The 26,820-nt window shown below is 39.9% G+C and overlaps 3 protein-coding genes across 13 annotated transcripts in view; all 3 read left to right on the top strand.

Annotated features, from left to right (window-relative positions):
* Positions 1–1,546: 1,546 nt before the first annotated feature.
* Positions 1,547–6,694, top strand: LOC148127791 (uncharacterized). Its single transcript, XM_087915894.1, has 2 exons — positions 1,547–1,678; positions 6,555–6,694. Exons 1-2 carry the CDS (start codon positions 1,640–1,642, stop codon positions 6,648–6,650), a joined length of 135 nt encoding a protein of 44 aa, XP_087772020.1. The 5' UTR covers positions 1,547–1,639; the 3' UTR covers positions 6,651–6,694.
* A 275-nt stretch (positions 6,695–6,969) lies between these two features.
* PTP4A1 (protein tyrosine phosphatase 4A1) lies at positions 6,970–11,406 on the top strand. The gene is made up of 5 exons (XM_026695172.2): positions 6,970–7,107; positions 7,349–7,441; positions 8,619–8,749; positions 9,602–9,676; positions 10,125–11,406. The coding sequence occupies exons 1-5, from the start codon at positions 7,003–7,005 to the stop codon at positions 10,240–10,242; spliced, it is 522 nt and encodes a 173-aa protein (XP_026550957.1). The 5' UTR covers positions 6,970–7,002; the 3' UTR covers positions 10,243–11,406.
* Positions 11,407–18,172: 6,766 nt separating this feature from the next.
* PHF3 (PHD finger protein 3) overlaps positions 18,173–26,820 on the top strand; it is a 73,987-nt gene continuing 65,339 nt past the window's right edge. For 4 of the 11 annotated variants that reach the window (XM_087915868.1, XM_087915862.1, XM_087915857.1 and 1 more), the window contains exon 1: positions 18,260–18,698. The gene's annotated coding sequence lies outside the window, so the exon portion shown is untranslated. Of the gene's footprint in view, positions 18,699–26,820 lie in introns of all 11 variants that reach the window. The other 7 variants (XM_087915849.1, XM_087915845.1, XM_087915840.1 and 4 more) reach the window with 4 other exon arrangements.

The raw sequence follows: 26,820 nt of genomic DNA, 5'->3' as shown, positions 1-26,820 counted from the left end.
TGCCCACCTCACAGAATTCTAGAGAAGTTGTAACAGATTAAAGTGTATTGTAGACTCAGGATACAACATTCACTATTTTAGAATAAAAGGGCTGTGCAGATACAGAACAGCTTTCCTTGGCACGTGTCAATTTAAAACTTCTGGAAACCAATGCTAGCAGATGTGAATTTGTCGCATTCAACATTAGAAATTAATTGAATAACGCAACCAGCAATATTCTATTGCTAAAACACACCTATATAAACCAGAATCTGAACTGTAAATACTGAACATTTGTAGGGTTTTATTTATTTTAAAGCTGTAATCTGTTGTGAAGCTACTAATGTTCCCACAGGGCAAACTAGCAAGTGGATAATTCAGAACCATAATGCTGCAGACAAAAACTTTCATCCACTTAGACTTTCATAAAAATTAACGTCTTATCTTGATGTCATATCTTGATTCTCAAATTGTGGCATAATTTTTAAGGAAACAATTCGCCGGATGCATTCCGTCATGGACTCTTATCCTCAACCCGCAAGGGAGCAATTTGGGTCTGCGATGCTCCACAATAAAATCTGAGGAGATTTAGATGTCTCAAAGTTGTACTTCGTGAGTAACAAACCGACCCCCCACTTAGCAGTTGCCTCCACGGAGTTTGACAATCTTGAGCGGAATCTCACTCCAAATACGCAACACTCAAGACATGGTGGATACAAAGACCTCTCATCTATATTCTGGCTTGATGCTACTTTACAGGTCGGCTTGTAAATTGCACTGCGTTACAAAAGGCTATCACGAGTACTGCTTCTGGAACCATCTCAAAGCTAAATTAAAGTCCTGCGATTCGCGGAAGAACTCCAGTTGCTTTTCAAGAAGTGCAACGAGAAGACCAGAGTCGAAGGAATAGCAGCAACGGCCAACCAATGGGAGCGAACCTTCGCCTTGTCCCACCCACCCACCCCCGTCTGTCTACGAACTTGGCCAGCCACGGCTAGTCAGCCGACTTTCTCTAACCGGTTTCCACCTGCTTTCTCCGCCTTTCCTTCGCCCCGCCCTCCCTTCGCGCCTCTCTAGCATTCTCCTTGGCCTTCTTCCCCTCCTCCTCCTCCTCCTCAGCTCCCCGCCCACTGCCATACGCCTGGCCATATCGGCTCAACTCGCCCGAGCCCTCCGATTGGCCGGGAGCGGTGCCATTCGGCGAGAGGCGTTTGTGACGCCAAGCGGCCGAGCTTTGAAGGCGTCAGCTAAGAGGGCGGGGCGTCGCACGATTGCACGCTGGAGAGTGCAAGGCGGTGCTTAAGACATCTCTGCCCGCCCCCGTCCCCCTACTTGCCTTGCGCGAACGAACGGAAGCGCCCTCCCTCCGCCTCTGGCCCCCTCCCTCCTCCAGTCGCTTTTTCTTTCTGCCGTCAGTGCCGCGTTAGCAACAGTCTCGTCGCCAGCGGCCGGAGCTCCTCCTCTTTCGCCTTCTCCTGGCATCCCCGTCTCGCTCTCTCTCTCTCTCTCTTTCTCTCTCTCTCCCCGGCTGCTCCGCGCCCTGTATGGTCCATCGCCGCCGCCCTGCTCCGGCACCACCTCCGCCGCCGCCTCCTTCTCCAGTTCCCTCCGGCTTAGCTCCTCCTGCCCCCGGCGGTGGCGCCCTCAGCACCGAGGCTGTATGATCAGGCTACAGTCTTCAATGAGTAACCATATTCCTGTGAGTAGCGGCCTCTTTCCTGGTCTTGCCAGCCCTGCGCTAATCTCTCTCAGTCCCTCTCTTCCTCCCTCCCTCCGTGTTTGCCTCTTTGTTCGCTGGGTTTCCGCGCCGGCCGTTCCCAAGCGCGGGAGGGAGGGCAGGCAGACGAGCCCGACCCGGCTCTCCTCTTCTTTCCCGCCGTCGTGCGTTATTAAACTTCAGTGGTCGTTCGGCTGGCCGTTCTCCTCCCGTGCCTCCCTTCGACTCCAGCGGGAAGAAACTGCCGCTCCTCCTGCCGGCCGGCCCGGTTTGCGAGCCCCGGCTGTAGTCGGAGATGTGGGACGTGGCAAGCGAGGAGACGGGGGACGCCGGCGGGGGTTAGCAGGGAGTGTCTGGGCGGGAGGAGACGCCACTGTCTGGCGAAAAAAGGGCCTGGAAAGCTGAGGGGGAGGGAAACCCAGTCGATTGCTGGCCTTAGGATTGCTGCTAGGAAACGAGGCCGGGGTGGGGGGGGTCGGCTAGCTATGTAACTCTCCCACCCCACCCCCACATTCGCAGCTGGGGGGGGGTGGAGAAGCGCCGCAACCGGGCCAAGCACGTGGTCACTACGAGAAGTGCTCCAGCCCTGCCCGGCATTTCGGACCTGTCCGTCCCTCCCTCTCTCTCTCCTTGTACCTCGACAACGGCGAACAATGTAAGGAAGGTAAGAACAAACCTGGTCTGAATGAAAGCACTCCCCCCCCCCCGCCCGGCCCGTCCGAATTTCGGATTCCTTTGTGTGCTCATTCGGAGCAGGAACTCCCGCGCTTAAAACCGGGTTTGAGCTTTGCTTTTATCGACAAGCCGGGAAGAGATGTGGACCCGACACGTATGTGTGCTGTAGAGGAGGGGGTTCTTCCGGATCCTTTGATCGGCTTGAACTGGAACAGGAGGCAGAGAAAGAGAGAAAATGCCTCGTGGCTGCCTGATTTTGAGAGAGAGAAAAAGCTTTGGGGAGCGTGGAAATGGGTAGCAAGAGAGAGTTCTGAGTTTGTGCCCTCCGACAGCCTTTTTTTTTTTTTTTTGGTTCCTGGCTAAATCCTACAGCCGACCCTGTCCTGGGTGATCCCCGTCCTTTTGTACCATTCACGTGGTGCTGGATGGCCCCGATCTCCTTCGAGCTGGGGTTGACGAGCCCAAACGCTTTGGCCACGCGTGAGCCAGGAAAGGCTGGGGAGGTGGGAGGGGGAGGAGAGGGGAAGGGAAACGGAATAATCTTCCACTGGGGAAACAAGTTGAGACTTGTTCGCGCCGCGGTGCCTGGCCGGCGGCCGCCCTCCTCGCCTGCCGCGTGTGGTAGAGAAGCTTGAGGGCTATTGCGCTACCGCCGAGTGAGTCACGAAGCGGGGCGGAGGGGGGCAAGAGAGCCAGGAGGACATTTGGCGCGCTGAAGCCGGCGGCGTGGCCTCTTTCCCTTCACGCGCCTCCTGCCTGCAGATAACGGGTCGCTCCTTCCATTCATAAACTGCTGTCTGGCGCGCTAAGCCTGCTCGCAGTTGAAGGCAACGGGGGACGATAAGGGACTTGGTCTAGTGCTCCCCTTTAAATTGATGGGATGTCAATCTGTTAAAATACAACTCGGTATCTAGGCCTCGTTACAAAAGTCGAAGGAATACGGGAGAAAAAAGCAGTTTAAAACCTCCCCTCCTGCCTGGGGTGAGAACGGCAGCTTCTTTGTTTCCAAGGATTGTTAATCGCTTCAGCATTTTAATCTTGACATATGGAATTACTTCCTTTTGTGACACGTGAGAGACTCGAAAGGGCACCGAGGCACTTTATTAATGTGTATTAAAATAACATAAGAGTATTACTGAGTCAGAGCATTGTATTTTCTTCCCTTAAGATGCAAGTCATAGTAGGCTGTCATTTAAAGGATATTTCAGTCTTCTCAAACTATTTCCTGGATTGAGTTTCAACTGGGGGTTCAGACCTACAATTCAGTGCTCAGCTGCTTGGCATTGATTCAGGCTAAATCTAAATATTGTAAAAGCCTTATGCTAATATTTCAATCTTTATCACTTAACAAAAGAATATCAATCCATAATTAGTCTATAAAATAAAGAATAAGCTGCCATCTAACTATTTCATATTTATGTTATATAGATTAGAAATTCCAAAAATCCATAAAATGTACTTGCTTTACAGTAGTGCCCATACTTTTAATAAGGGAGGAGGTATATACTTCATAACTGCAAAACTTCTTACAACAATATGTTCTGGGTTTAGTCCTTGTTGGTGTGTTTCTCTTCCTTTTTTTCTTAAATGTTTTATGTATTGTTTTGGGCCTATAAGTGATCCTTATTTCTCTATGTTATTTTGAGCACTAATTAGGGACCTTTTCAGCTCTGTGGTATAATTATTATGCAGGCATCTCCATGCAGATTGCTGCAGTATATTTTTAAGGCATACTACCTGAAAATGTTCATATTAATTTTGCATGGTTTGAGTTGACTAAAAGAGCAGCTTATCTGGAACTTGACCTTAGAAACATAGCACTAGCTTTCTATAGTGAACATGCTTTAAGTCTCAAACTGTTGGTAGGTGTTCTCCAAAGTATGGGACTTTTTTGGAGTAGACTCCTGTCATATGCTCTATAAGGGTATGCACTCTTAATTCAAATGAAATACACCACTCAGCCTTTTATAAATGTATGGGTACTGATGATGGTTTAGAGTATTTTAAAAAACAGCCAAAGCACAGAAACAGATTTAACCTGGGTTTTTTGAAGAGGAAGTAGGTTTATGCAAATAATGATCTTTCTTAAACTGGGAGCAACATGTTAAGTGAAAGGTTAAATTAGCACAGATTGGTAGATGTTTTGACCAATCATATTCAAGTTCTTCCCCATCTTTCTATATTCAACTTTTCTTTATCTGCTTTCTCTATTAGTGGTATGTCAAATATAATGTATAAATATCCCCCCTCTCATTCAGACAGACATACACATACATAAATATGCTAAAAGAGCTTTATCGAAACAAAACCTTGGATTGAAACTACATCTTGCTCAAAAGTCTGGAGCATCAATTATATTAGTAAAATGCTTTGGTTTAAATATATCAACTGTAAATATATGTATTTTTATTCAAATTCTCAAAAAAAATTATTTACTTTCAGAGCATTCCTAATATGTATCACAAACATGGTACCTTTTCTTATAATCATTTTAAGTCTGTAGTACCTCACTACCATTCCAATTGAAGATATTCTTACTGTTCTTATCATTTGTACTTGTGAGACTAGATAGGTCAGCTGCCAATTTTTAATATAAATTCTAACAGGAATTAATGTGTTCATCAAGGCTTCCTCATAATAAATCTAATTTATAGTTTAAGCTTATACTTTGGGTGCTTTTGACTGCTAAATTAATGTGTGAACCATCTTGATTCGATTCTATGTGCACAGCATTCCTAGTAAAATGATGTGTACATTGTTATGTCATAATATTGCTGGGTTCTTTATCTTGCTCCCTCTGATGAATATTTGAACTATCATTGTGTATCTAGTGTAAGTCTTTTCAGAATCCTTATAAATTTTGTTTTGTCTGAGCATCCTCTTTGGTTCTATTTACATACATGTAAGAAAATCTATTTTGCCTGGCCTTTAATTTCAGTGTTTGTACTTTTGATTTGCTTGGGATAGATTTAATTTTCTTGCTGGACAGCGTGCACATAAATCCTTACTATTTTAGTCTGTTTTTTGGAATTTGCTATTTATTGGCTCCTCTTAGAGTAGCTGTGAAGCCTTGTGAAACAATAGTATTTATGTCATAGTATGATTGTGGTATTATGCTATCAATACATAAGATGATACAATAAAATGTTCATAAATATGGAATGATAAGTATATTAAAGCATTGGTCTGTAGGGTCTTTCAGCAAACAGGCGGCATCATAGTTAGCATAGTGTATTAAAGAGTACAGTCAAAAAAGGTGACATTCTGCTCAGTTTGGAGCTGCTTGCATAAGAACTTGCTATGTTTCTTTTAATGCCCCATATTAAATGAGAACTTGAGATCTCATTGTGATTATTAGTCCCTGTTTTCTAATTTAGAATGTTTGCTGCAATCTGAAGAGTTACAAGAAAAGTAGAACAAATGCTAGTAAATTGTTTTTCCCAACTCTGAAGGGCAATAACTGATCTTTAATGTACAAGCCTTGGTTCTGGGTATATGTGATAAATTGTTCTCTTCTACTTGGCTACTGGAAGCAGGACAGTTTTTGTGCATCAGAAATATTAAATTTAAATGATACTATTTTGAATATTGGCCAGTGAGATTTTCCCCCTCATTGGGAAACAGAATAAGTAAGAATTATTAACCTGAACATTACTTCTATTACTCACTCCAAGTTTCAGGCTTGGTTAAAAGCAAGCCATGAACTATGCTTAACAGGTGCAATTTACTGTCCCAAGAAATTGGTTGGACTGTAGGGGGCCTTTCAAAAGGACAGAACTGAATTTTCTTTATTATGGTTTAAGAATAGGAATGTGAACTGTTCATTTTCCAAAGGTCTTGTGCCTCCATCTCCATCCTCCTTTCCCCATTTTTGATTAGAAAACTCATGCTGCTGAAGTTCTGCCATTAAATGTGTACTGTGCAATCTTAGTATACTCTAGTATAGCTGTAGAGGGAATTCCAGATCATATTGCTCATTATTGCCTTAAAGTATACCTGGGTTATCTTATAACCTGCAATGTGATTAATACCGAATGCGGTTGTGGGGCTATTTTAGTTAGTTTGAAAATTCAGAACACTTAGTTACATTTCCTGACTCTTGCATATTTATTTAACACTTTAAGATGCTTGTATTCTTAGTGTATTCCTAGCCATTGACCACTGTCCCTTTTTCTCTTTTCAGCAGTTCTGTGGTGTTCTCGGTCACACATTTATGGAGTTTCTGAAGGGCAGTGGGGACTACTGCCAGGCACAGCACGGCCTTTATGCAGACAAGTGAACTGTAGAAATTGATTACTGCTCCACCAAGAAGCCCCCTTAAAAGAGTGGTTACCACAATAAGCAGAAGTATTGGATTGAAATTGGCAGCGCATTTTACAAAGGAGTTCTAACCTGGATGGGGTAACCTCAGTGCACTGCCTTTCTTTTTGCCTCAGTATTACAAGATTGAAGATTTGCTGCTTCTTGTTTAGGAGGTTCATTTCATTCCCTTTTCCTCCCAACTTCATATTTGTTGGCACTGGAAACTTTTAGTGGCTTTTTGTGAAGTAGATTTTAATTTCTCCATTAATCAGTTAGGTTTTTTAAAAAAATAAACTGTCTGTCATTGCACATTTTAATTAAATTAAACCATGGCCCGAATGAACCGCCCAGCTCCTGTGGAAATCACCTACAAGAACATGAGATTCCTTATCACTCATAATCCAACCAATGCAACTTTAAACAAGTTCATAGAGGTAAGTAGTGTCCAAAATGCTGTGCATTTAAATATATTTAAACAACAGGGCGAGGCTGCATAAAGGCAGCTCAAGCTGCATGGAGGGTTATATTGTGACTTACTATAATAGCTAAGATTGAGATACTCCGCAAAACAAATCACTAAGTATGATAAACTGTTAACTTCTTACCAAATATAGTATTAAAACCATAAGTATTAGCATAGTTGATACAGTTAAGACATAACTGATTTTCTTTTAGGAACTTAAGAAGTATGGAGTAACTACAATAGTAAGAGTATGTGAAGCCACTTATGACACTGCTCCATTAGAAAAAGAAGGCATTCAGGTTTTGGTGAGTAGCTTACTTGAACAGTTTGAGATATTAGCCTGTGAAATTCCTTGTAATTCAGCATACATTAATTCAGAGCATTAAAGTTTAGTATTTGAATTAATATCTAATCTGGGAATGGGAGGATATAGTCTTAAAAAATAGCACGCAGCCTGAAAACAACACAAGTCTGGAATGAAAATATGAAGAAATTTCAGCCAGGCAGTGTTGCTAACAGTATGGTAATGCACAATCACAAATTAAAAAGTGAGGGACTGTACCTTCCTAATTACCTGTGCCCATTCCATCAGGTCTGGCAGAAGAGTCATATTGTGGATCCCATCTGTGGGACGGGAAGATATATGATGGAACCCAGGAGATAGCTTTATCTGCTGTGGCATCCGCCTTATAGAACATTATTCCTCCTGAAGTCCCCATCTCTCCAGACTTTCAGAAATGCATTGACATTTGGTTGTGTCAAGAATCTGAGCCTGTAGAATCATAAGGGAATGATAATTTGACTAGATGGCTCCATTGTTTACAATCTCATCATCTGTCTCAGGATTTTTTTCCTTCCGGGCATTTTTGTTTCAAGTGCAGAGCTCACTTATTTTCCCAAATCAACCAAGTGTTAGTTCATTCATTAGACAGAAATTGACCAACCAACTTGTTACACAAAGCTGATGCTATGGGCTGAGAATGAGTGATTGGTCCAAAGTGACCTAGCTGGCTTTCATGCCTAAGGGAAGACTGGAACCCACAGCCTCCTGGTTTGTAGCCTGGTGCCTTGGCCATTAAATCAAACTAGCTGTCTATCTCGGTCTTTTATAATCCTTTTATTTGTATTTTTAAATACTATTATGGTTGTTTTGTATGCTCACCAAAGTTATATTGTCTGAGATTAGTGACTATATGAATATGATAAATTAAAAGTATATTTAGGATACTTCTTCAAATACTTTATATATTGTCCCTTAAATATTAATAGTTGTGTACTGGATTCATAACAAAGAGTTAACCCTCTAAACAAGTGAGATGGAAATATCTGTTATTGTGACTGAGCAGCACTGGCATAATAGAAGTTTCTCAGAAATGTAGATGTAAAATCCATTATCTGAAATCTTTTAAATAACGATTTTTATTAGTTTGTAACTGATTTTGAGAATATGAGACCTAAAACTATTTAATGCATACTTTCCAGGACTGGCCTTTTGATGATGGAGCACCACCATCTCTTCAGATTGTTGATGATTGGCTAAATCTTCTGAAAGTTAAATTTCGTGAAGAGCCTGGCTGTTGCATTGCTGTACACTGTGTTGCTGGTCTTGGAAGGTAAATTGAAACCTTGAAGTCAAAAAATTTATATTTTTATATTATATCTATGACCATCATAAATGTTTGACTTGGTAATTCTATACAACTAGAATTAGCAAAAAAAATGGATTGAAATAGTCTGTGAAGTTGATACCCAAACAAAATGAATACATATTAATATTTTCTAAATACATTGAATCCTTTAGAATTATGTAGTTTAATTGCATTGGGATACACAAAAATAAGGGTTGGATTGTTTTAAATTTAATGAGATTCTGTTTAATAGCATATTAGCCTTTCTCTAGTATGGGTCGTCTTACAGTGCCTATTTGTCCTGACTGGTGGTTAGGAATTGTGTATGAAATAGTGTTTTAGGTATGTAGGGACTATTCTGCGTCCATAATAGCAATTGGGTGGTCCCTGCTTATATGCAATAATATCAGGTGTTTGTACAGGCAGAAGTGGTTTTGGGAAGGGGGAGAAGATTAGAGACAAAAAATAATGGCAATTGTGGATAAGGTAGGAACTGAACTACAAAACTAGTGTACATCTCTCAGTCTCTCCTTCCTAGAGCTGCTTCCATACTATGGTAATTGACTTTACTGAGGGAAGAAGGGAGCATTCTGCAGCAACTTTGCTTTACTTACCCCAACTGAATTTTGTTTTATGCAAAATTCAAAGCAGTTCTGACAATCTAAATACTGCTTCTGCCAAGCTGCCTTTTTCTGGATGCAGTAGTTTCTTCTTGAAACAAAGTGTATTTTCCATGTTCCAGATATTGTTAGACAATCCTATGTTGTGGGAGGCTTATTTACAAGATATCCTTTGTTAATAGTAGACACACATTTCTATAATCTTTTATTTTTCTAGAGCACCTGTGCTGGTTGCCCTTGCACTTATTGAATGTGGAATGAAGTATGAGGATGCGGTTCAATTCATAAGACAGTAAGTATTGAAACATTTACCTCATTTCTTAATTCAAATGATTTTCTGAAATAATTTTCAGAATGGTCCCTTTTGGATTTGATTCAGAAGCCATGTTTCAGAATGAAGAATGTTCAACTTCATCCAGCATTTGGTAGGATTCTGCCACATAGTCTGTTAAAGGATATATGGCTTCCTTAATGAGTTGCAGACAGAGACAGCTGCCTCTCTTCCAGTATAGGATTGTTCTGATATTAGAATAATTTAAATAGTCTGCTGCAGTAAAGTATGCAGAGATATTTTATAATATATTGCCATGCAGGAGTAATGAACTACTGTGATGTTGGGTAAGGAATTGAAAATGGGCCGTTAAAAAAAGAACAAATCTATCTTGAACAGAAAGTATCAAGGGATAAAGTTGCTATTTGAACAACATTTTGTGACTAATACATTCTGTGCTTTTGTTTAGGAAGCGACGTGGAGCTTTTAACAGCAAGCAGCTTCTCTATTTGGAGAAATATCGTCCCAAAATGCGCCTCCGTTTTAAAGATTCAAATGGTCATCGTAACAATTGTTGTATTCAGTAAAAACAAAGCTGCCTTGATTGCTGCTTTGGAAATAGAAGACTAAAACTAGAATTGGGCAGGTTACGTGGGAAAACTACATGTATGTCTAACTAGATTACATGAAGCTTCTATAGGTGTAGGCCACAATGTTGGCAGGGGAGCAACTTTGTTTAGATGATCTGTTTAGATAACAAATGTACATGGCCTTTTAAAATGTCTTACTGTATGTATCAATAAACTATCCTTAATCATGTAGTTCAGTTTTTTTCTTTGAAGTCCCAATAGTTATATCAGAACATGTATAGAGATTAGGTGCCAAACGCCCAATACACTATTTCTGTATACCACAGTGTAATAACCCTAATAACTATATGGGCCTTTGCCCTTTTCCTAACTGTCTTCTGATTTGGTGAATAGGGCTTCATAGAGTAATCTGCCTATTCACTGTTTGTCTCCCACAGTCACACTATAATGATTATCAGGATTTGCACACAATTTACTTGACTTAGTTTTGGTATCTAAATTTTTATTACTTAAACCCTCTTTCACAAAACATTCTCTGGTTATTAATAGAAAAGTAATATGTCACGCTGTACAGAAGCACACAAGTCTTTAATGACTCCAGACAAAAAGCCTTACAGTTAAATAAATATATATTGGCACTTAATGTGCAACTTTAGTAGAAGGCCTATAAAAGAATGGGAGGGGACTAATTAATATTTCTAGTAAAATGTTGCCTTTTGTCTTGTGCAGGAAGTATAGAATATGCTGTTTACTTTAGTAAATATTTTTTTAATGTAGAAATGCTTTATTGTAGCTGAAAATTCTTAATCATATTTCTGAAGATCTTGTAATTTCTTTTACTGTACTTATTGGAAGTTGTTTACCAACTATTGCTTTGTTGAAGGTGATTTTGTTTTTTCTTGAGTTTCTACCATGAATTTGGTGGATCTCTGTAATATTTTGTATGCCTTTTGAGCTGCGTAACTTAATATTTGGATACTTGATAATTTGTTATGTAATTGATAAAATGGTGGTGTGTATTAATGTTCAACCATATATTTATACTGTCTTGGGAATGTGTGGTTATAGTACTGTGGGAGAAATAATTTGCCAGTGTTCACCAGCTTGTAAAATTTAGTGTGAGAGCTCAAATATCTAAATAAAGTCAAACCTGCATTGCAATTTCCTTCATTTTTAAAGAGGGGAGGGGTTGTGTGTGAGAGTTTATTTTTTTTGTAATGAGGAAATAGACTTCTATTGAAATTTTGCTCTGAAGTTCTTCAAATGGGAAACAATGTAAGAGAGAAGTTAGTCCTCCTAAGGTGAATGTTTTTATATGCCTAATTATTTCTCTAATGCAAAATCTCCTGTATTTCCACTTAAAGGTACACTGGATTTTTAACAATGCTGAAATTGACCCACACAAATTTTCTCTTAACCTGCTATTCCTGCAGGACAATTTTGAGTATAGGAGGTACTCCTCACTTAACAATTGGATACCAGAATTTCCATTGCTAAGTGATGTAAAGCATATCCTGTGTTCACATTGTTTAGTGAAACCTGTCCCCATTGCCGTCATTAAATCAAGTTTGTGGGTCATTTTTTAAATCTCAAAAAACCCTCCAATTTTAAATGACATTTTCTTTGTCACATAGTATCACTTCTTTTAATGCATTTGAATACGTAAAATGCTCTCACAAATAGACATACACAAACTGCTTTCCTCAAACTACAAGACAGCAAAATAATTGCAGTGCTGTAGTAACTTATATAAGGAACTGGTTATCTGCTGCTATTCTCCCAATGCTAATTTCTTTCTAGACTAGAGGATCTGCATCTCCCTATCATGCCTTTGTTCTATGTTTTGCTGGGTTTTCGGAACTGAGTTTCAGGCATCACATTGTTTGGACTTGACTGCAGTTGCTTAATCTGTCAAACATTTTTAGCAGCATGGTTTTATAATTAATGTGAAAATGCAGTCTTAAACGTGGTGTTATGTAGTCATTGAAGAACTTCAATGTCAGTTGTTCAGTGGACATATTTACAAAAATGAGACACTAGTCAAACAATTGCTAATACAATAATAATTCCAATACAGTGATATGAATGCCAAATAGGCTCATAATGTTTTGAATCTTCAGGATATACAGGCAATTTATTAGATATTAAAAAACCTCCCGTTAGCTCTTATTCCTGAAATGATCATGGTGGTACAATGCAATTACACTGATAACAGCAGCTCAGTCAGAATGATACAGTGCTGGCAGAAAAACTTGAGGGTATTTTTCACTTTTTACTCTGGGAAGATTTTTGAATGTTTGTCATTTAGCATTTTATATGGTGTTTTATCTTTGGGCCATATTCTGTTCCCCATGTTCCAGAATAAAGAGTGGAACAAATTTGGGGAACCTTTTAGATGTGTATTACCTTGGTACCTCTCAATTCCACCCACCCACCCAAAGAATCCCAATTTTCTGTGAAGTTGAAACTGACAATCATTTACCATTGTTTATTCTGTAGTCCACAGAGCAGTTTGCTTTGCCTCATCAATGATGCTGAATCGCACTTGTTTCTGAAGATCAAGAAACAATCTATTCCCTAAACCCTTTTGGAAATGTAGAATCACAATATTGTAAAGATAGATCACAAAGGTCAATACTGCAACATACAGGAAAACTTGTTAAATCCTCTGATAGATGATTGGGGAATTTTCTGCCTTCCTTGCAAATCCGCTCAAGCTCAGATTGGATGGTGACCATTGGGGGACAGCCATTTTCAGGTCCCTCCAAAGATGTTCAAGTCAGGGTTCTAGCTGGGCCACTCTAGGACAGTGTTGAACCTTTTTGGCACCGAGTGCCGAAAAGGAGTGCATGCGCGCATGGGAGAGCACTGGAAACCGGAAGAGCAGCTCCCCCACATGCATGTGCACACCACGAAGTTAATTTTTTGGCTTCGGCACTCCCACATGTGGAAAGACCAGCTGGCCGGCGCACATGCATGTGCCAGAACCTGGAAGAGCAACAGGTGACAGCTGGCATGCCTGGAGAGATGGCTCTTTGTGCCACTTCTGGGTATGTGTGCCATAGGTTGTTCCATCATAGTTCTAGGACATTCACAGAGTTGCAGTATTGTCTTTTGTGTGTGCTTAGGATCAATGTCATGTTGGAAAGAACCTTCAGCCCAGTCTGAGGTCCTGAGCTCTGCGGAACAGGTTTTCATTGAGGATTTCCCTGTACTATGCTCTATTTAGCTTTCCCTCAACCCTGACCAGTCTCCCAGGCCCTGCTCCTGAAAAACACCCCCACAGCATGATGCTGCCACCGCCATAGTTCACTGTTGGAATGATAATGGGCAGTTGGGATGATATTGGGCAGGTTTCCTCCAGACATAACGTTTAGAATTGAGGCCAAACAGTTCAATCTTGGTTTCATTGGACCAGAGCATCTTGCTCCACCCAGAGTCCTTCAGGTCCTTTTTTGCAAACTCCCAACTGGGCTTTCATGTGTGCCATAAAGCCCAGATATGTGTAAGGCTCCACACTGGATCTCTGGAACTCAATCAGAATGACCATCGGGCTCTTAATTGCCTCTCTTCCTAAGGCCCTTCTCCCCCATTGCTCAGTTTGACTGGGAGACCAGCTCTTGGAAGAATCCTGGTTGTGCCAAACTTCTTCCATTTGAGAATTATGGAGTCCACTGTGCTTTTAGGAACCTTCAATGCAGTAGAAATATTATTGTAGCCTTTCCCAGATCTGTGCCTTTCAATAATAAGCTTGCAGACATTTCTAAACTTGTTTTCCCTTTGTCATTAGGGAGTACTGAGTGTAGATTAATGAGAAAAATTAATTTCAACAACTGTAGAATCAGATTGCAGCATAACAAAATTGACAAAAATGAAGGGGGTCTGGATATTTTCAGAATGCACTGTGTTATCAGTTATTTCTGATTCCAGTTTCTGTAGCCATGGAAAATCGATCTTGACTATCTTCTCCTTGTGGATCTTCCCTGAGTCTTTTTTCCAGACTAAATATATCATGTTCCTTTAGCATATCCTCATAGGATATATAGGTCCCTCTATCTTTATTGCCTTTCTCTAAAAACTCTGACCTGTCCATATTGTGGAAATTGTCCGGAATCATACCTAGTATTCCATAAATGATCTTAGAATGGCCATACGTTTTTGTTGGTACTAATTAGTATATACAAGTATACAAGTATTTAATACATATTACTATTTTGTTACATTCCTGAATGCCTACATTAAATAGATATTCCTTACTCAGCTTACCTATCATCTTTAAAAAAATCCAAACTGAAAGTGAGACTTGTGGGATTAAAAATATTGTTTCTGGTCATCTCTTTTTCAGTACAGCCATTTGCTTAGTGACCATTTGAATTTACAGCAGTACTGAAAATAATGATTTATGACTGTTTTTACATTTATGGCCATTGCAGCATCTCCATGATCATGTGATCAAAATTCAGACACTTGACTATTGGCTTGTATTTATTACAGTTGCAGTGTCCCAGGGTCATGAAGTCACCTTTTGTGACATTCTGATAAGGAAAGTCAGCATGAAAGCCAGATTTACTTAACAACCATGTTACTAACTTAACAACTGAAGTGATTCACTTAACAACTATGGCAAAAAAAAGCACTGGTGGGCTGCACATTTTTTAACAAACGGTTCTCTGGCTGGGTGCGCATGGCTGGTTGCTCATGTGACTGGGTGGGTGATGTCACTCATCACACCTAGCCCTGCCTCCTGGCCACTCACCTCAAAGGCAGAGGTAGGATTCAACCACTGGCTGACCATGCCCCCACCCATTTTTGGCCTGGTTTTTTTGGCCATTTTCAAGCAGGTTTTGGGCAGTTTTCAAGCCATTTTTGGTCCGAAAACAGCCTGAAAAATGCCCCCCCCCAAAGGCCATTTTCTGAGCCCTTTTCAGGCTGTTTTGAGGCCATTTTCAGATTGTTTTCAGGTCATTTTGGCCCTGAAAACAGCCTGAAAATGCCCCCCAAAACAGGCCAAAAAACAAGCAGGGGTAGGGCCAGTCAGTGGTGGGATTTTCCGGTTCGTCGAACTACGCATAATCTTAACAACCGGTTCGGCTGAACCAGTGAAAATCGGCAGCAGCCCAGCTCTGAAAAAAAAAAAAGGCCGTACAATGGAGCAAAATTCAATTAACAACTGTAATGCTTAGCAATGGAAATTTTGGCCTTAAATGTTGTAACTCAAGGACTTTATCTGACAGAGCTGACCTTGATGCCTTAAAATTATGCTATAATAACTATTTTTTTGATTTTAAGTTGCCATCCTAGATCACGGGTGTCAAATTCAAGGCCCACAGACCAAACCTGGCCCACGAGGCTGGCCTGGAAACAACAAAGGACCAGCCTATGGTGCCTCCGCCAGCAAAAATGGTGTGTGCGGGGGGAGACACTCATGCAGCCCCCCCTGACTCAGTTTTCGCTGGCAGCAGGCTATAAAAACACTCAAAATAAAAGGAAAAATGTTTTCCCTTTTGCATCTGAGCATCGAAGAAGGGACAGGAAAGGAGAAAGGAAAAGAGGAAAGACAAAGAGAAGATGGGAAGAGAACAAGAAAGGAAAATTAAGGAAAGAGGGGAAGGAAGAAAAAAGAAGGAAGAGAGAAGGAAAAAGAAAAAGGAAGGAAAGAAGGAAGGTTATAATGAGAGTGAGTGAGGATCTCAGAAGTCCTGCCTTAGCACTTGGCCACCACAGGTGCCCCTTACAGAGGTCACATGTCACACCACAATGGCTACACACCATGGCCACGCTCCATGTCCCCCACCCAGGCCCTCCAAAGACAAACATAACCCTGCTTCATTTTCAGTGAAATCGAATCTGACACCCCTGTCCTAGATGTAATTGTATAACAACACTGCATGTTACAATCTTAATTCCTGAATTGTTAATATGAATGTATGGTTGCACAAGAGAAAAATTTCCTGGCATTGGGAATATAGTAAGCAGGAAAGTCAATTTTGTCATTATGCAATTAATACCTCTTAGATGGTAGACTCGCTTGTATTTAATGTATATATTTCTTAAATAGCAAGATTCAGCTTATAATTTTTTGTGGGCTTGTTAATTTAATATTATGTACAATGTGATTTTTGCAGCAATTCAAAGCCACATTTCCCAACTTGAGAAACTTTTAGGATGTGCATTATTATAATTCTTAGCAGTGGCCATACTGCGGGGGAGAATTCTGGGAGTTGACTTCCACACATTTTAAAGGTTCCTTGTTTGAGAAACATTGGCTTAATGGATATCACAAGATTGTACATCCTATACTCTTTGAATTACCATTACATAAAAAAAAGAAACCAAGACTGAAGTGCTAAACCAAGGCTGTTAAACTCGGGATCTGCGGGCCAGATGCATCAAGCGCTGGTCACGCTCATGGCTGGTGTAGCGAAGGGGGAAAGAGTCACAATACATCATGTGACAATGCTGTGACATTTGACGCCCCTGTGCTAAATCCTTTATTAATCTTATTGATATTCAATTTTTAAGGAGCTACTAGATTTTGCTATTTTTGTTGCAACAGCCAGAGTAACTTTCTTCTGGGTTGTTCCAATTGAATAAACTATGTACCCCATAATGGTGTGTTACATTGTTAAAAATATCTCTTTCCATTCATTGAAAAGAATACCTATTCTAACTAGGTTTTCAGGATTTTAAAGTTTGCATAATAAAAAGCTACTTCTAATCATGTACAATCTCACACTTACAAAGTTCACCAAAACTGCATTTATCATGTTCAGTACTGTATATTCCTAGAGAAATTTACCAAACTGACTTTTTTCTTTAGTTATTGACTAGCATTGCTAAACTGTAAAGGGGCCTAAATAGCAAACAGCCTTTTTTTTTTTTTTAGCACCTGGATGAACCTAATTGAGTTTTGGAACTAAATCAAGGCAGGCCAGATTAAGCATTTGGATGACAGACCATCAGAGGATCCCTTGTCTGTAACCTGGAGTGGGAAGTCCAAAAGTAATGGCTTAAACTACTGTTACCAAGAAAACTGGCTTTGTCTATGTAATCACCAGAAACAAAACTTGGCTTGAGGGCAATTTTTGTTTATACAGTGCCTTAGCAACAACTGCTCATATAAAAAGGTAATAGACCTGTGGTGGGGAATAGAAAGTAAGGAATCTAGCTCAAAGGGAGGGAGATTCTTTAAGGCCAGGGTGAACAACTATGGCTTCCTTACAATCTGAGACTCAAAATTCCCAAGACATCCACTTCTGTGTTTTGGAATACAGTGATGAAAATTGGACTGTTAATATTTTATTTAGCATTCTCTGTATTCATGTAGGGAGCAAATGCATCTAGTCACCTTGAAATCAATCTCTTTTTAAAAATCTGTATATGCCTGTGTTTCTTAAAGTTTGGTCCATTGAATTCTTGGAGGGATCTTCCAAGTTGTTCTCAGAGGTCTGTGAAATCAAAATTATTTGCCAGATGCCAAAGATGGAAAGATTTTCAAAAGTCACCCTTCATTTTTTTAATTAAAAAAGGATTTTTTTTCATGAAAAATGTATTTAATAGGTTCATATTACCTAATTCAATAAATACAACGTTCTACAAATGCAACTTTTTAATTTTATAGGATAAATATTGATGAATATAACCCATATAAACAAAATCTCTTTGGGATTCTCCATACTTAGGGGTCCTGATAGTGAATTTTCGGAAACACAGCTTTCTTGGAGAACAGCCTACATATGGTTTATGTGTGGAAGCATTTTTAGTTTTTTAATTTAAGCTATACTTCCACACAAACGGATTTTCTATAGAAAAGGCTTCCAAAGTGGAACTGAGCACATCTGCCCAAGATGCTGACTGAAAGCGTAACCCGCTCACCACAAACGGTTTCCAGGAGGCAAACAAAACGCTTGAAGATACGCATGCGCGCACACGCGCCGCCGCACAGCGAACCACGCACCGAGTAAACAGCCCCGTCACGTGAAAGCGGCCTCCGCGGGTCGCTTGGCCCCGCCTGCCTTCTTAACCCCACTCTACCCACCCCCGCAAAGTGAACTTAGAAGGCAAGTGTGGGCACGCGCCCGAAGGGCCAAGCAACCGTCGCGTGAGACAAACGGAAGGGACCACTTCCTCGCTCCGGGGAGGGGAGGAGGGCGGAAAAAAAAAAATGGGCGGAGAAGAGGGAGAGCGAGAAAGGCCTGAAGAAACCCGGACGTGGTTCCGGGAGCCAGCCAAGCAGTAACAGCCACCCGCTCTGTCTCCGCCCCCTTCCAGCCCTCCCTCGTGCCCTTCCACTTCCGCACGGCAGCCTCCCTCCCCTGGCCTGGGAGGGTTGCGGAGCCAGAAAAGAGAGAGAGACGTAAGAGAGTGGGAGGAAGAAAAAAAAAGGAAAAAAACAGCCACAGTGCAACAGTCACCTGGCCGAGCGAGGGAGCGCGACTCCCTGGCCAACACAGGTAAATATGTCGTCTTTGGGCGGTGGCGGCTAGATTCGCGGCCTACGAAGGCGAGCTGTATCTGGGTGCCAGTTGACGGATTGGGGACTGCGACTGTGGCCTCTATTTCCCCCCCACCCTACCCCTCCACCGTCCACCAGTCGAGGCAACGAGCCTTGGATCGAACGTCCAAGATCCGGGGCTTCTGTTGCCTGTCTGTCTCTTACCGCTATGCTTCCAATTGGCCCTCCCTTCTTTCTCCGACCTCTTCCCTTGCCCCGCCCCTTCGCTCGTGTGCTGCTTACCGGTGGGCCGGGGGTGGAGAGCCCTCCGAATGGCTGTTGGCCCCCCCACGAGGTGATTGGAGTGGGGTGGCCCGATTGGGACTGTGAGGAGCTCTGCATCTGAAGGATGGCGTGTTATTTTGAGCGGTCTCTTGGCACCTCAAGCGTGTAGCCGCCCCCTTGCATAAGGCGGTCTGTGCCATGCCTAACCTTCTCGACTCCCAACTTGCCATTTCTAGTTTGCCCTAATCCTTTGCCCGGGCATTTTTTTTTTTGGGGGAATAGATAATACAGAGCAAACCATATGTTCTGAACGGATGACAGTGGTTGGCAGGATATGGGAAACTAGCAACTTGGTAACCGAAGCAATACAGATACTCCTCCCCTTACAGCCACGATGGAGCCTGAAATTAATGTTTGCCAAGTGTGAAATTGGTTAAGTGAGTTTTGCCCCCGTGTTGCGACTTTTTGTGCCATATTTGTTAAGGGAATCACTGCAAGTTGTTAAGTGAGTCTGCTTTCCCCATTGACTTTGCTTGTTAGAAGGTCGCAAATGGCGCTGGCATGACTCCTGGACACTGCAACAGGGTCATAAATGTGAGTTGGTTGTGAAGTGTCCCAATGTAAATCAAGTGACCATGGGGACACTACAACGGGTGGAAGGATGAGAAATGGTCATACCGCACTTTTTTCAGTGATCTGGTAACTTTGAACTAAATGAACAAGGACTACCTGTACTTTTGGCTTGAAGAAGTTTCTGGAGTTGTGTGGTAGAACTCTTAAACTCTCAATCGTTAGCTTGTTCAATTGATTTAATGGGTCTAGAACAGACTCCCCAAATTCGGTGCTCAGGAGATGCATTAGAAGTCTCCTGCCCTTCCCTGCCACAATGGTCCAAATCTGACTCTGAATCATTGGGAGTTGAAGTCAGTCATATTTAGAGGATGCCAGGTTTGGGAAGTGCAGTCTATAGAATTGTGGTCATTTCCCTTCACTTCATGGGAACTGCTCTGGCTCACTTTGTCCATGAACATGTGCTCCACAGATGGACGAAAAGTCACCCTTCTCTTGCACTTCAATAATGTTCTGCGTAAATAACAGGGCACAGTTAGCCCTCCACTTATGACTACATTTGAGCCCAAAATTGCCGCTGCTAAGCAAGGCAGTGATTAAAATGAGTTTTGCCTCAGTTTACAACCTTTCTTGCAACAGTTGGTATGTGAATCACTGCAGTTGTTAAGTTAGTAACAGGGTTGTCAATTGAATCCTGTTCCCCATTGACTTTACTTGTCAGAAGGTCACAAAAGGTGATCACATGACTCCAGGACACTGCAACCTCTATAAATACATGCCAGTTGCCAAGCGTCTGAATTGTGACCATGTGACCATGGGGTTGCTGAAACCATCAGAAGTGTGAAAAATAAGTCAGTTTTTTCAATGCCATTGTAACTTTGAACAGTCACTAAATGAATGGTTGTAAGTCGAGGACTACCTGTATTTATTTATTTTAATACATGTATCCTTTTTTAATGTATATGAATCATGTTTTGTGAAAAACATAAGTATAAAATGACATCGAGGCTTTGTAAAATGGCTTAAGTTCAAATTTTCTATGGAAGACTGTGGGTCAACCATGGGCCAATATGAATAATCCCTCCCTCCCAGCTGTTACTAAACTGTTATTAACATCCTGGCAGCATGTTAATGCCATTTCCTTTCTCCATCTCCAGAGATATTCTCAGATATTGCAACAAGCAAAGATATGCTTTACACTATATGCTTTATACTTTCCCTATAAGGCATATATTTTTACTTAAATTTGTAATTTTGAAAATTGCTCAGCCTCATAAATGTATTACAGTATGAAATCACAATAATTTTAAGACTTTATAGTTTCTTAATTCTTGCTCATTTGGTTTCATGTTTTGTATTTTCATGTAATGAGTATTCTGTAATGGCTATCATCTTATGGACAGCTGGTTGCTATTATCTTTCAGCCATGGTGTTATTTTGGGTCAGCTTTTGTGATTTCTAAATTATTGCAAGAGTTGATAGAAATAGAGATGATAACTTGTATGTGTATTAATATGATTATCTTAGGTTGCATTTCTTATAGTCTTTTATTTATATCAAGATATTACTAAATTCACTGAAATTTATTCCAAATAAGCCCAATTGAATTTGTAAACTTGATGTGATTTGTCTGATCTGGAATTAGAAGGCAAAGTTTTTCAGAAACATTGAAATTTAAGCATAGGAGTATTGAATATATTTTAATAATACTATAGATATGAGAATTACTGCTATAGCACATTTGAATGATCATATTGACAGGATTTGCTGATTTTTTTAAAAAAATGTGCACATGCTGTAAGTGTTAAGGTTTCATTTTATTAAATATCAGTAACTTATTCTGTGTTAAATTTAGGGGTGTTTAGTTGACTGTGTAGGGTCAATGCTTTAGTTCAGGAAGGTGGAAGTATTATAAATTTTTAATAACGTATCAATTTTACAAAAGGAAACAGTTTTGAAATCAAATTAATTTAAGGTACTGATTTTTTTTTTTGCAGCTATTTTTAGGATGTCTATAAAAGTACTATTTTCTCTAATAATATTTCTGTTTTTAGCTGACTAATCTTGGTATTATTTCTCAGTTTCAGTTCCATCTTTCTGTTTAGTTCAGTAGTAACTACTGTTTTTCTATTCTGCTTTAATTCTGTGGCTTTAATAGCCTTTTGCATATTTTTGAACCTCTGTCCTTTTTGCCTTGTCAGTGGAGAAGTTGGAGAGTGCTTTTCATTGCATGTTATGGTTTGATTTTAAAATATAGTGAAAATACCTTCTTGCACACATTATCTATGTGCCATACCTATGACATAAGAGCATGAGGACTCAATGCATTCTATAGTTAGAGACCCCCTTTATCCTTAAGTATCACTAGAACTCAACTTTTGGGGTCTCCTCTAATAACTAGTATGTAAGCAGGTGTACTTTCAGATAGTACTCCTCAAATTATGTGTATTTCATTCTGTTTTTATGATAAGTATTGTTTTTACTTGCCTATCTACAGTGAAGTAAAAAGGTAAATTGATTTTTTAAAACTTTTCAAATATAGTATAATATAGATATTTTATTTTCAATCCAACAGTATTTATTTATTAAATTTCTATGCTTTCCATCTCATTGTTGAAGGAACTCTAGATGGCGTACTTTTCCCACAGAAACAAATGGCATATAGTATCTGTTAATTTTTTATTGAATAAATGATTGCAAGGTCATTTTTTTAGTTCAGTTGCATCACTTTTACATTTAATGTTGTTTGAACATAGATGCATCCACATATCAAAAGGAAAAAAATACTATATGGACTGTACTTTTTTTCACAACTGTAGATTAAACAAAATTGCAAACTGTAGATTAAACAAAATTGTTGTTTGAAGAGGATGTTTTCCTCTTGGCAATTCTCTTAGATACCCTAAAAGATTGATACATCCTCAGTGGAAAGTTTTGAGTGTAGGTGGAGTTGTTGTTTTCCTCTTCCTACAGTAGAAACTGCCCCACTGACAGATGCATAGGGTTGGAGTCTAGACAGAATGGAATATGAATTTGTGGAAACAAGTCTGCACTATAGATAAAATGCTTTTCTACATGTTTTGAGAGATTTTCAGTTGGGAGAACTGTTCTATTTACATATGCAACATCTTCATCTTGACAATCGAAATATTTAGGGTGGTATATTAGCTTCTAATATGCACTGTGTTTCATTGTTTGACTTCTTGGTTTGGTTACTATTTTAATGAGAACATTGCTGCATGAATCTTTTAAGGAAATTGTATTAGATTTCCATTGTGTTATGAAAGCTATGCACTGCATTTAGCAATAGACTTGAGGAATCTATTGACCTCTGCAGCCTAAATAAAAGGTACCCATTTTCCCTTAAGGATATGTCTGGAAAATCATATCCTAATATGAAAGATCACTGAAATTATTTAGAAATTCTAGTACAAAGAATACATAATTTTGCTGAGCACGAACACCGGGCTAAATTTCTGTTGCCTTTCAAAGTAAACAATTCTGTTAAGAATATATCCCCAGCAGCTCTAACAGAATACAGCACAGTTGAGTTTGTTGGCATTTTAACCTTTGTGCAAATTACAGATAAAGAAATAAGGAGTGCAGCAATTTTTTAAAGATAATAACTCACTTAACAACTGCCTTATTTAGCAATGGAAATCTGCTTCCAATTATGGTTGTAATTCAAGGACTACCTGTACTGTCCCTTAAAACGTTTATATTTGATTTATGAAAACTTTGTTATGGTGCAGTAAGAATGATGACATAATTGAAAACTACATTCTTTGAATATTAAAGCACACTGTAGCTTGTTGTAATGCCATGGTTTGGTTATATCCTGACTGTTCTCAAACTGATTCTTTGGTTAAAATATATTAGTGTTTATATAATGCTCTTTTTGACAGCAACTTTAATATTCCTATTCATGTTTGAAAGAGTAACTGAAAGTGAAGTGCATTTAATCCTTGGTATAGCAGGCCTTGATTTAGAGAACTTTGCATATCATAGACACACATTTATGTCCATTTAATCAAGGATTTGTCTATTAAATGGAAGTTTCATTGCAAATATTGTTATTGAAAACAATTATAATTATGCAAATATACATGATGAATTTGGGTATGACTTACACTCAAATGCTTGGTTAAATAGAATTGTTATTTTGATGTCATATTAGAGAATTGGCATTGAGGATTTGGAATGGTATTTTTTTCTTGGTTATGTAAAGCTTATCCTTGCTAATTTCATAAATACTGTGTGTTCTCTTTATGTCTCCCTCATCCACTGTATCTGATATGGCATATTGTTTTAAAATGTTTGATATATTATATAATGCCAAACATTGGGTTAATTTGATGGTCAGACTCTGTTTTGTACAGTTTCATAGAAATTAATTTATATCTATAAAAATAAGCTAGCTGATAACATGTAATACTCTTTCATATTGGTATACTTCTTTAAGTTTAGCTCTGCCTACATACAGTTTGACTATACTTAAACTCTTCTTAGAGGCTCCATTGATGAAAAATGTTGCCTTTTAGCATGCATGTATTTTTCAAGTATGTTTTAGGGAGCAGATTTTATACTATATAATTTTGGTTGAGATACACTTAATTCTTCCTTCTACTGATGTTTTTCAAACATTTCTCTTTTTGTTGTTTCAAACTACTTAATTTAAATAAACATGTAAGGATCTAAGTAAACTCTAATAAGAATAAAATTAAGTTTAAAATAAATGGTTTTGTTGTTCTCATAAATGTCACTTCTTGGCAGATTAGTATTTTAAATTAGTATTGCACCGGCTGCTAAATTAACATTACTTCGTTGTTTCTTGATTTTTTTAATGCCTATATGCTTATATTGTGTATATAACTTAATTCTGATTAGTCAAACCTCATTATTAGACTGCTCAATCATAAAAATTACAGTGGGATTTATTACCTGTTGTCTACTTATCTGTTGATGGCTGACTTGTTTAAATGCCAAGCTTTTAGCAATTCTTTTGCATTTTTGCATCTAGCTTGGTCTAGGATGCTCAGTTTCCCACTTAAAACTATTGTTGAATCTGTCCATATGTTGCAAGATTTCTTTTCTATAGTAATTTTATTAAAAATTATAATTTATAACAATACAGTTAAACAAATAAAAGAATAGAATAGAAACATTAAGAATAAGAGAAAAGAAAAAATACAAAGGAAAGAAAACATAGTAAATAAAAAGGAAAGAAAAATATAAAAAAGTGATTTCTACCTTCACAAATATAAGCTATTCTCCTATGAGCTGCTCAGAGCATCCAGTGATGGGAGGTGCTTCAGTCTCTGCTTGCTTAGGCTGAGCTTAAATTGAGGAACGCTCCTCCTCCTCCACGTGACTCTCCCAGGGTGTTCCCCAGTTTTTGCTCAGCCTCGTGTGAGACAAGGCAGTGCATTGACTAGCTCCTTGACCGTTTCAGGATTTTGTCTTCAAATTGCTATCTCATTGGTTATCAGGTTCAATTTATTTCTCTCTACCTTAGCCCTGCGCAAGTGGTCTGTTTTGGCTAAAAAAATCCACCCAAGGGAAGCACTTTTTGCGTCCCCACAGAGTGGAAAGGGGGGAGATCCAGTAGTGCTTTTGCACTACCTCCCTTTAAAAAAAAAAAGAAAAGAAAAGAAAACATTTTACCCTGCCTTCCTCCGTCGTGCCGCTTCGCTCCCTTTCGCTACCCTGCAGCTTTATTTATCTCGATCTGACTCGTCCTGCTATTTCCCCCCTGCCGAACACCGCTCCAGCGGGGAAGGGCTAATTCCCCTTCCCTGCCCCTCTCTCTTCTTAAGAGCTTCAGCTAACCTTCTGGGAGGGAAATCCGCCACTGAGTGGACTGCGGATCCCTCGTATTGTTGCCGGCTGCCATTTTGGAAGCCGCCTCCATTTTGTCTGTTCCCTTTTTTTCGCTGTGGTGAAACTCTGCTTGCCGTGACAGGACCCGTAGGCCTGTTTCAGAATAATCTGATCTCTCTTTTAACCATTTACACTGAGTTTGACTTCCAATTACTGTAGCAATAGTTGGCTTCCCACAGCTTATTAACAGCAGCAGCCCACGCCCAGTGTTGCCTGGGAAGGAAGGCTGCTTAATGCCCTAGTTTTTGCTCTGTTTTCACTGGGCCTCAGGCGTTTAGTTTCTTTTTGGCTGATTGGATTTAGTTATGTTCTGGTCCATCGCAGGAATAGCTATTTTATACTTAAAAACAAAAAACATCTAATCAAAATTTACAAAAACAAAAACCAGGAACAGGGGGAAGTAAAATATTTATCAGGGCACCCGGTTTTGCTACAGATCGATCCCTGGGTGCGCCAACCGCCATCAACTTGATCCATAATTCCTTCTGCAGTACTCGTAGTACTCATTGAAATGGCAGGGGGTAACACCTCCAGAGGTCCCTCTCTGAAGGCTAAATCTAAGACCCACTCACGCAGACAGGCTAAGGAGACTTCCAAAGCTTCCCAGAGGGGTGCCCTGAGGCGCCACAAGGCCTTGGAAAAGGAGATTGACAGACCGTCTAAAGAGGCTCCTGCAGGGCCTCCAGTCCTCTCGCCCTCCACTCCCTCTACCTCTGCTCACCCCCCCTCCTTTAGATTTTCCCTCCCTATCCAGGCGCAGCTCTCCCTCTCATGGTCATCAGGCTCTGATTCCTGGGACTCCGGCTAGAAGGGCTCCTGAAGCCACTTTCACACCTACTGCTGCTGGCCTCCGCCAAGAGGACTCATTCATAGAAGAAGTCCCACAGAAATTACGATCTTGGATGGAGCTGGCTATTCGCCAACTGATCACAGATGGACTCCAGCAAGTAGCCAGGCCTGGTCACCACATGGCAGCCTCGGAGCACGAGTCTCAATCCATAAGATCCTTACCCAGATCGGAAGAAATTTTTTTCACAAATTAGAGAAATCAAAATTTGACATAATTTGCTTACAAGAAGTCCACATTAAAAAACAACATCAACAATTATTGGTACGACCAAAACTAGGGAAAATTTTTACTTCTCTGACTCATTGTAAGAAAAGAGGAGTGGTCTTGTACATTAAAGAAACCATTCCAGCAAAACTGATTTATACTGATGAAGACGGAAGAGTATTAATGGTTGAAATAGTGGATAACAATACAAAAACACTCCTGGTTGCAATTTATGCCCCGAATGATAAACAAGAAGAATTTTATAAAAAATTACATATGAAAACAATGGGACTGGACTATAGTAACATAGTTATGATGGAAGATTTTAATGGAATTGTAGATAATAAACTGG

Source organism: Pseudonaja textilis, chromosome 1 (assembly GCF_049901715.1).
Source record: "Pseudonaja textilis isolate UNSWEBS1 chromosome 1, rPseTex1.2, whole genome shotgun sequence".
Taxonomy (NCBI): domain Eukaryota; kingdom Metazoa; phylum Chordata; class Lepidosauria; order Squamata; family Elapidae; genus Pseudonaja; species Pseudonaja textilis.
Note: the sequence above shows the minus strand (reverse complement) of the source record. Positions and strands in the feature narration are given on the sequence as shown.

Excerpts from the sequence above, each read along its gene's own strand:
- LOC148127791 (XM_087915894.1), top strand. The coding sequence starts at position 1,640 with ATGATCAGGCTACAGTCTTCAATGAGTAACCATATTCCT. Across the intron at positions 1,679-6,554 it reads CAATGAGTAACCATATTCCT|CAGTTCTGTGGTGTTCTCGG; the intron begins GTGAGTAGCGGC and ends TTCTCTTTTCAG.
- PTP4A1 (XM_026695172.2), top strand. The coding sequence starts at position 7,003 with ATGGCCCGAATGAACCGCCCAGCTCCTGTGGAAATCACCTACAAGAAC. Across the intron at positions 7,108-7,348 it reads CTTTAAACAAGTTCATAGAG|GAACTTAAGAAGTATGGAGT; the intron begins GTAAGTAGTGTC and ends ATTTTCTTTTAG. Across the intron at positions 7,442-8,618 it reads AAGAAGGCATTCAGGTTTTG|GACTGGCCTTTTGATGATGG; the intron begins GTGAGTAGCTTA and ends CATACTTTCCAG.